Source organism: Solea senegalensis, linkage group LG11 (assembly GCF_019176455.1).
Source record: "Solea senegalensis isolate Sse05_10M linkage group LG11, IFAPA_SoseM_1, whole genome shotgun sequence".
NCBI classification, from domain to species: Eukaryota; Metazoa; Chordata; class Actinopteri; order Pleuronectiformes; family Soleidae; genus Solea; species Solea senegalensis.
The window spans coordinates 1,858,819-1,868,717 of NC_058031.1; the positions used below are offsets into that span (position 1 = coordinate 1,858,819).

General features: G+C 40.6%; 1 protein-coding gene across 1 annotated transcript in view; it reads right to left on the reverse strand.

The window, feature by feature from the left end:
* Positions 1-1,533, reverse strand: part of plch2a (phospholipase C, eta 2a) — a 122,728-nt gene extending 121,195 nt beyond the window's left edge. The window contains exon 1 of the mRNA XM_044037429.1: positions 1,500-1,533. Coding sequence (XP_043893364.1) covers positions 1,500-1,527 — 28 coding nt within the window. The 5' untranslated portion in view covers positions 1,528-1,533. The remainder of the gene's footprint in view (positions 1-1,499) is intronic.
* Between the last annotated feature and the right edge of the window lie 8,366 nt (positions 1,534-9,899).

Genomic DNA, 9,899 nt, shown 5'->3' on the forward strand with positions numbered 1-9,899 from the left:
TGACTTATCAGATGTCCAACAGAGGCCAGAATCACAGTCAGATGTTACGTGGATCATAAATATGTAACAGTGCACTCTTTTAAGACCAGGTTCTTGAAATTTGGGAACAAATTGAGGCGTGAATTTCAACATCGCAGAACAAGTGAAGTGACGCAGAACTTTTCACCATCAGCTGTTCACGTTCAGCCTCACGTGACCACACAAACGATTCCAACAACAACGATTGTAGTGGAACAAAAACGATCAAATAAATTCCAAAGCCACGCAAAGTGGTTAGCTGCAGGCAGGTTGCTATGCTCTCGTACAGGAACTGTCTCAATAACTCGTCACGGAAAGGGTTTGCACATTTATTTCTCAATATCAGCAGACGTCAAAATCCAGATAACGTAAAAGGTTCAGTTGATTGGTGCATCTCTAAAGGTAAGGTGTGTGTGTGTGTGTGTGTGTGATCCTGATGGCTGATTCTCACACTCCTGCTTTAAAGGATACTAAAAAAAAAAGTCCAAGAAGCAAGATGAAGGAACCTCAGGAATCATGTCATGCTCCTTTCATGCTCCACATGAGTGATAGATTCAGCTGCTACAGACGGAGACTGAATTACACTCGTCTGTAATGACTCCTCATGTCTGTGTGTCTCTCTCAGGCATTTATTCTGTTTTTCTATTCAATTGGACCAAATATGCACTTGTGTGCATCATGTGCATCATGTGCATCAGCTGTAGATTCCTCATTTAATAAAATCTGTTGCACCACACCTTTAAGTGCTCAGCCTCATTTTCCCCCGCTGCATTAGTCGCGGCTGAAAATAAAAGCTTCATTTGACTTTTCTTTGTTAGTGCGATGCCAAAATGTCACTTCTCTCCATCGGTGCACTCAGAGGACAAATGCAACCGGAATAAAATACCTTCACACACCCAACAATTAACAAGAGCTCAACTTCACACTGCTGCAACACACGCTGCAGGAAACTGACCGTGACACAAACACAGCCTGCAGGAAAACAGCTCAGACCTAATAAAGAGGCAATTACTGCAGCACTTACCTTTCCAAAAAAAAAGAATGAATGAATGAATATTGGAAAGCCCATTTTCATCATGCAATTAGGCAAATTCTTCAGTATAAATTCAGCCGTGAGACGTTGAGACACTGATGATGATGACATTAACATAAAATGTGAATGAATAAATGAAAGTTCATGAATGAATGAGGATCAAAATGCATCACAGGAAGCGTCTCAAAGACGATAAGAATGTCCTGTATAAAAATAAAAATCAGTATAATAATCACACGCCGTGTCCATCGTGTCATGGGTGGAGCAAAATTGTTGATCCAACTTTTAAGTGAAACACGCGGTGAAACATATAATAAATAATAATAAAATAATAAAACCACTAACTTTGAAGGATTTGTGACCAAAAAAACCCTCAAAACTAATTGAACACATTTTTAAATAAGCAGCAGGTGAAGTCAAAGAGGAGCAAAGCATTTACTGCACTTACTGAATCGCTGCTGAGGCTTCAGCTCCATGCTGCTGCTGCTGCTGCTGCTGCTGCTGAGTCGCTGAAGCAACTGACACCAAAAAACACAGAGAGTGGAGAGTAATAGGATGCCAAGCTCTCTCTCTCTCTCTCTCCCTCCCTCTCTCGCACACACTCCTTATCTCTGTCTGTTTCCTCCGTCTGTAATGGTGTCTCTCTGCTGTGATGGTGCTAACCTAATTTCCCTCTTTTTTCTCCCCTTCCTCCTTTTCCATCTCTCCCTGTAATGACTCTTCTTTTTCATTTAACCTAACTCTCTCTCACTCTCTCTCTCACACACACACTCCCCCTCTCTCTCCATCAGCCTCGGTTGCCATGCACACCAGCTGTGTGTAAAGACTGCATGCGTACTACATGTGTTTAAAGTGTTGTGCAGACAGATTACGGGGGTTTGCCGGATTATTAACCTCACACGTAATTTTCTGCGAGTCCTCGGGAGCTCAGACTCTTCTAAAAGTTCAGCAGAACAGAGAGTGAACGATGCCCTCGGTGCCTGCATCGCTGCATGGCTCCACACAAAGGAAACGCAGCAGACATCATTCTGGTTTGGTTTGTAATTAGCAGACTAACTGCTGAACGGATTCTGGAGACGTGGAAACAGTACAACGGTCTAAATGGACCTGAGGGAAAATTCACGAGAACTAGATATTTAGACAGCTGTGGATTCTTTCACACTGAAATTAACCAGCATATTTAAACACCCTTGCATCACCAGTGAGTGGATTGTGACATCATGAATGCGCCAGGAAAAATCGCCATAGCTCTCAGTGGTAAAATTGAGGTGGTTTGTGATATTTAGCATCTTTTACTTTGGTCTCTCTATTGTTTAGATCCATGCTCCTCAAACTTTCTCCAGTTTTTCGTCTTCTAAAGAAACAAAGCCTCGAAAGAAGCCTCCTTTAAAATTTCAAAAGAGATCTCACCACGATCTGAAATCATTCTCAGACTCAAGTTCTCACACCAGAATTTCAGTTCATGCATCTTTGAGCTCACGCCACGGGCAGACTATCGATGTTGCAATGGTACATTTGCTGTAAACCACACATACATTTACAGAGTCAGTCAGTCAGTCATCATCTAACCGCTTTATCCTCAACCAGAGGGTCGCAGGGGGTGCTGTGCCAATCTCAGCTACATCGGGCGATAGGCGGGGTACACCCTGGACAGTTCGCCAGTCCATCGCAGGGCCACACACAACTAGAGACAAACAACCATTCACTCTCACACTCACTCCTATGGTCAATTTAGAGTGTCCAATTTACCTAATCCCCACATTGCATGTTTTTAGACTGTGGGTGGAAGCCGGAGAACCCGGAGAGAACCCACGCACACACGGGGAGAACATGCAAACTCCATGCAGAAAGGCCCTTGTTCCAACCGGGGCTCGAACCCGGGTCTTCTCGCTGCAAGGCGAGAGTGCTAACCACTAAACCACCGTGTGGCCCCCATTTACAGAGTTTCTAAACTAAATCACCTTCATTTCTAAAACACATGCAGAACGTGACCGTGTTTCACCTGCTCCTGCACCTTTGGCTGAAATGAGGAATGTTCTGCTTATGAATGTGGTCGAGTTTGGGCACAAAAACACTGTGACATCCTCTCCAGTAAAACTCAGCACAACAACCTGCAGCACATCTTCAAACCTTGGATGTCTCATGGACGTCTCACTTGCGTCAAATACCTGTCAATATGTCACTTACATGTGGACATGACATGTATTCAGTGTTCAGCCATTACAAATGATAAATACAGTCAGACAATTCCATTTCATCACACATGTGCAGCAGCCTGATCCCTCCTCATCTCTTCCGTGTGGTGGACTAAAGCCAAGCACTTTACTCTGATAATCTGCTCATGATGAGTTTTGTAAATGATGGCTAATCGTCTCTAATTGACATGTGACACACTGTGATCGGCGGTAATTCCCTCGCTGTCGTGCTTTTTACTTGATATTCTCTAAGAGAAGTTCTTTTAATTCATCTCGGTGTGTTTATTTGGGTCCGAGCAGCACAATTGATCACATTTTCAGGGCCTGAACATGCGCCAAAACTCACACGATTTTACAACAGCATCAAACCTGGTGAAACTTTACACGTGAAAGTCGTTCGGTGAAAAAACGTGGAAAATTGGAAGTGGGAGGGGCTAAAAATAGATGCAAAAGACATCTCTGGTGTCGGGTTGAACGTACATGAGTGAAACTTGGCACACTCGTTTATTAGTTTGGGCCGGTCAAAAAAGTCAGCGATGACCTATGCACTAAACCCAACAGGAAGACCGCCATCTTGGACTGAACACCAATTTGTAGGCGATTTGGGGCGAATTCGCACCAGTGGTATCTGGAGGAACTTTCCTTCCAACTTGGTGAGGTCACTGTGGACACTGAGGATCTAATTACGATTATAATTGTACAATTCTTTGTACGATAATGATTACAGTTACAGATTACAGATTACATTTGCTTTCCTCTTTTTTTGACTAATTTATGTTTTTATAGTGCAACCAATGAAGACTTATATCCTAAGTAAAAAAAGAGGACTCCATGATGCGTCAAAGAACTTTATCACACTTCCACTGTGCAGGAAATTTGATCGCAATCGGCAGCGATTCCAGCCACCGCGGCCAATCACAGACCAGGAAGTGATGACAGCAGCTCAGACCACAACAGGAGAGAAGGAGAGTAATACGACGTCAGGAAACATCAGCGATCACAATAAGATACACAAAAGTTGACGTGACACTCCGCTTAAATTAAACCCGGTTGTGTGTCATCATCATTTCCTGTGTCACTGTCACGTTGTTTGTGACGAGACGCATCAGTCAGTGATGAAAAGGTCACGGAGAGAGTGAAAAGAATATGGAATTAGATTTGTGTCAACATTTTCAAACAACCCTTTTTAAGAAGCAAGAAGAAATAGGAAGTCGTCACGGGCTTGGAGTCGCTGTCAGTTTTCCTTTTCAACATCCAACAAAATAACTGTAATTTTATCAGATTCTAAACGTTAGATATTTCCAATTATTTTGTTCCAAAAGGACAGCAACTCCAAACCCACTTCCTGCCCATTGACATGTCACTCCAAAACTCAGTAGCCAATCAGGCAGCTTCCTAAAGCCCGCCCATAGTCAGAATCGGGAGCACAGAGAAGTGTATTTTCATTCATTCATTCATTTGCTTGTTTGTAAACATTGACACAATAGTGTGCGACAGTAGTGTAGGACAGACAGCGATCCTTCCAACTCTGAAAGTCGTGTCGTTTGAACTCGGCCTTGGACACAAATGTGAATAAAGTGGAGGAGATTTGGTCACACTTTAGATTAGGGAACACATATTCACTATTAAATAGGTGCTCACTAACATAGATACATAGCACACTAGCCCTTTATTAGTCATTATTCTTATTCTACATAACTTTATTCTACCTATATTACGACGTGAATTAAGATTTTTCCTAATTAAGGTGTTAATATGTGCTTAATAATTACTAATAAAGGTCTGGTATGCTACTTATATGCATGTTAGTAAGCACCTAGTGAATAGTGAATATGTGTTCCCTAATGTAAAGTGTTACTGGAGATTCCACCACTCTCTGTTGCTGCAGTGAATTCACCACCACTCTCACTGGGTTGGAAAACACGAGGAAAATGAAAATGTAAATGCACCATGATTAAAAAGATTCCTGTCTGTGATGTCATTTGGTGCAACTTTGTATATTAGCATGTGTAAATTATTCATTGCCAGTTAGAGTGGTAATAATAAGCCTGGCACAGCCAGTCACTCTTTCTTTTGTTCTGATTTCCAGGCATCAGCACCGACCACTGAGCAGACCAATGAAACCTGTGATGTGTAAACTAACTCCAACAGATTAACAGACTACAGACTTAGTTTTGGACAAATTATCCACAGCAGATTGTTTAACACCGGTTTAACAGAATCTTTCACATCACACCGACCCATGAGGCTTCACTCCTCTGTCTGTCACCGTGTCAGACCTTCCCGTTCCACATAAGTGCTTGTGACTGGCCAAACCATTCAGGGTGGATGGAAACTGGTCTGAATATTAGAGGGAGCAGAGTTATTTCACACAGGAAATACGTCTGTTTCTGCTGCTTTTCCAAAAAAAGAGAAAGAAATACAAAAACAACACACCTGTGGCAACAGAGACAGGTATCCAGAGAGAGACACTATTGTAGAAACAATACCTTTGAGAACTGGAAACTTATTCCACCGCCTGATCTAATCTTCAGGAGCAGAGCAAGTGAAGCAAACCTGAGGAAATGAATCAGTCACTCCGGCAGAGTGAATGTGAGTGAAAACATGAATGAAGAGGACTAAAAATCAATGCTAAAGAAGTGAATTTTGACAAAGATTTACAGTTAATAGAGTTCATTGAGAGAATTATTAGCGTTAATAGCATCAAAAATGAGCTTGTGTGTCTGGGCTCCGGCCAGAAAAACCTCCTCACCACTCAGATGAATAAATCAATGCGCCTTCACTCAGGATACAACTGGCTGCTCAGACTAAGACTTTATATGTGTTTCCCCTCTGGACCACCGAGCTGCATCAAAGCTAATTTAGAGGATACGCAAAAGGGCAGCTCGAACAAAGACGACAAAACAAGAGTTACTTATATATATATACATATATATATGTAGAGAGAAAAGGAGAAAAAGAAAACCACCAGAAACAAAACATCCACTGTAATCCAATGCAAACACCAAACGAAGGTTTTAACGTTTCTCTGCGAAACAAGATAAATTAGAGCAACAAAAGCGCTCTCTCGCAGGAGCAGCTGACCTACATACTGAAATACCTCAAAAGTGTCTCTTGACGTTCACACAACAGAGACGGCGGGATGAAGGTTACACCTGTTTGAGTCTTTTCTGCTGGAGATGACTGATTGCTTTCATTCGCAGAGCGGTTTCCGACTACTTCTGTGTATTAGGATAAATTCAGGTTAACTCATCTGATGTGACTTCAATCTGATTTTTTTAAGGGACACAAAAATCAGATTAATGTCACTTAATGTCAGTATGTGATCCTAGATCAGATCTACACGATATGTGGTCAATGCAGCGTGAATAAGAACAGTCACATCAGAATCCATGCGGCTTTTGCCTGAACGTCACTGACAACGTGGGAAAATCAAACACACAGGACCATAGACTGTATATTAAAATGGACGCAGTATTTTTAGTTCTTCCTGAAGCCAAATAGGAAGTAAAACATATACATTTTTTATATATAATTTTAATTATACATATTATATGTTTTAATATATTATAAAATATATTATATATTTAATATATTAATATATATTATAAATAAATATTAAATATATTTTTTATATATAATTGTTATTATACATATTATATGTTTGAATATATTATAACATATATAATATATTTAATATATTAATATATATTATAAATAAATATAAAATATATTTTTATATAATTTTTATTATACATATTATATGTTTTAATATATTATAAAATATATAATACATTTAAGATATTAATATATATTATAAATAAATATTAAATATATTTTTTATTATATATATTATATGTTTTAATATATTATAAAATATATTTAATATATTATTATATATTATAAATAAATATTAAATATATAATTTTTTAATAGTCACCAGGAGGCGACTGTTTGTTACAAAGAGAACTTCATTTGAATGGAAGTCTATGGGTTGATTGATTTACAACATCTGTGAAGATTATGCTAATTTTATAGACACTGACAACTGGTATCATATAACAGGTATATGACTGCAGATGACACCTCTGAACTTTGGTTGGACATCAACATGTCATCAGTCAAATCATAGATGAGTCAGGGGGAGGGACTTATACAGGGTCATTACATTTGCTGAATTTTTTTTTCCAGCTTTTTAATTCAATGTGTTAAATAACACATGCATGGAATGATCTTGTTATTAATCTATCAAACATATATCTTCTGTCTGCTCAAAGTAGTATCAGGTGCTGCAAAGATGGCAGTAAAAATATTCAAAACTGTAGAATGATTTATGTTTTGTAATTGAGTGAAAAAAGGTTTAACAAACACTACTCAAGTGATAGCGCCCATGTCTGAATACAATCCGTTAGTAGATCAATAAAAGTACATGTTATCTTAATTTACTTCTTACTTTAACACAGAGATTCTCACAAACGTGCCGTTGTTGTTGTTGTTGTTGTTGTTGTTGTTGACGACGTATGGAGAGAGGTGTTTGTGCACACGTCTGAGGACACTCGTGTTCTTCTTTTGTGCAAAAACACAACATATTATTCTCTCAAGGTTCTTTACATAGCAACGCTGAGACCTTACAATATTATGGAGAGAAGAGAAACCCAACACTTCACATACTGAGCAGCCACTTTGGCATCAGTGTGGAGATAAAATCTCCCTTTTAAGAGGAAGAAATCTCTGGCAGATCGGCGCAAAAAAAACGACACACTAGTTATAAATGTGAAGCATCAAATCTGATCCGCAATTAATCAGATTTGAAAAATGAGACTGGAAATCTGAACCTATCTAGCTTTAGTCTGCATCCGTGCAGGATCTGTCTCTGTGCAGAACACACTGACATGATATGAACTAAGCTGAGGGTAAGGTGTCAAACAAAGCTATTTTTTTGTGTGTTTTCATTACAGAAAATGACATGTCATTTACCCGCGGCATGTCGTTCTCAGAACATTGACAACCACCAAAAATCTTGCAAATCAAGCTTCTCAAAAAGCATCAGTCAAATCATGAATCAGATGGTCACAACTCTTTAAAACAACAAGACTATGAATGATTCTCCGAGCCCCGCCTCTTCCCACTCGCTCTCTTCATACGCGTGTACATCAAACATGTTCACAGCTCACTGGCGTGTGTTCACTGACACATCTACTCACTGGACGGTCATCTATCACTCTGCCTGCTCTTAGTGGAGGGTTAAATTGTATTGGTCGAAAACAGTGGGAGGTACGAGGCGCTTCATTAGACTCTCAACCACCGATGAGGTGTGCTGGCTTCATTACACACCTACACCTCCAATGTTCAAGTGGACCAGTGGAGCAGTCGTTTGTAAACCTTCTCACTTGGCTGAATTTTGCAGCATTAGCACAAGACCATTCCTTCAGTGAGAGTCTGGTCTGTCAAAGCTGAAAACCACAGTCCCAGACTGCATCTTCTCTCCCCATGACACACACTCTCAGCCAACTCACGGGCAAGGCCTTCAAAGCACTGGCAGGATGAGCCGCTGGTCCTCAACTGTGTGTCGTCAGTGGCCAAGAGTCCGTTTAAAGATGGCCAAGAATCTGTGGATGAAGCTGATCAGACTAATTAGCTTCACTCGGACCAGACGGGGATTCATTAGCAAAATGAGTTGTTGCTGGGCTAAAAGCAGGGTCACTCTGCCAGACTGTTGAATGAAGCTGGTGCTGCCAGGGTTCGTCTTTAGGTCTCGCTAATGCTTGTTTTTGACACACGGCAAAGATGGAGGACCGACAGAAGAACATGTGAGGAAACGAAACGTGATCTTTCCTGAAAAACTCACCAGCTGATCAGAAGTTACTCACTGTGCCTAAATATCACCAGGAAACGATTATCAAGTGTAAAGTAAAACAACGTAGGATTAGCTCCTGGAGTCCCCCTATAGGCTGTAAAAAGTATTGTTTGATTGTAAAATATACACGTAAAATAAGGAAAGTTGTGTTTAGCAGATTATTTCTTTGTTGTAACAAAGCTTCCTGGCAATAAATCTTATACCGTGGGACAATGCATTTGTCTGCTGGGTTACGCCCATGAAAAACAGCTTATTCTGCTCTTGACTCTTGTTTGGTGGATTGGATGATTGCAGTCTGAAGAAACAGGACATGTTGGCAATTAATAAACAAATGATTCATTGAACAAACAGGTGGAAGAACCATACACAGCCACCAATAGCCTGGCACCTCCTCCTCCTCCTCCTGCTCCTCCTCCTCTCTCTCACTGCTGTGTGATGGCAAAGTGGTTGAGGTCAGGACTGCAGGCAGGCCTTTCCATCCTCGCCGCTCCAAATTCTGGAGGTATCGCCTCTGATAAGCCCCGCTCTGTGAGGGCGAGCGGCGTCATCTCGGAGGATAGAGTTCGCTCTCAGACTGTGGAGATATGTGATGTGAATCTCATCTCGATATCTCTGCCTTGTTTTTCCAGGAAGGGAGATGAGCTGTTTGGAACTGGCAGAGGAGTTTTTCATGGGCACAACCCACGTACTCAACTCTGCCACTCATCCCAAAAATGCACTTTCCTTACAAATGTGGCACCATTTCAAAGAGAAATAATAAGCCTTTCCAAGGGTATAAGATTCATACCAAGAAGCA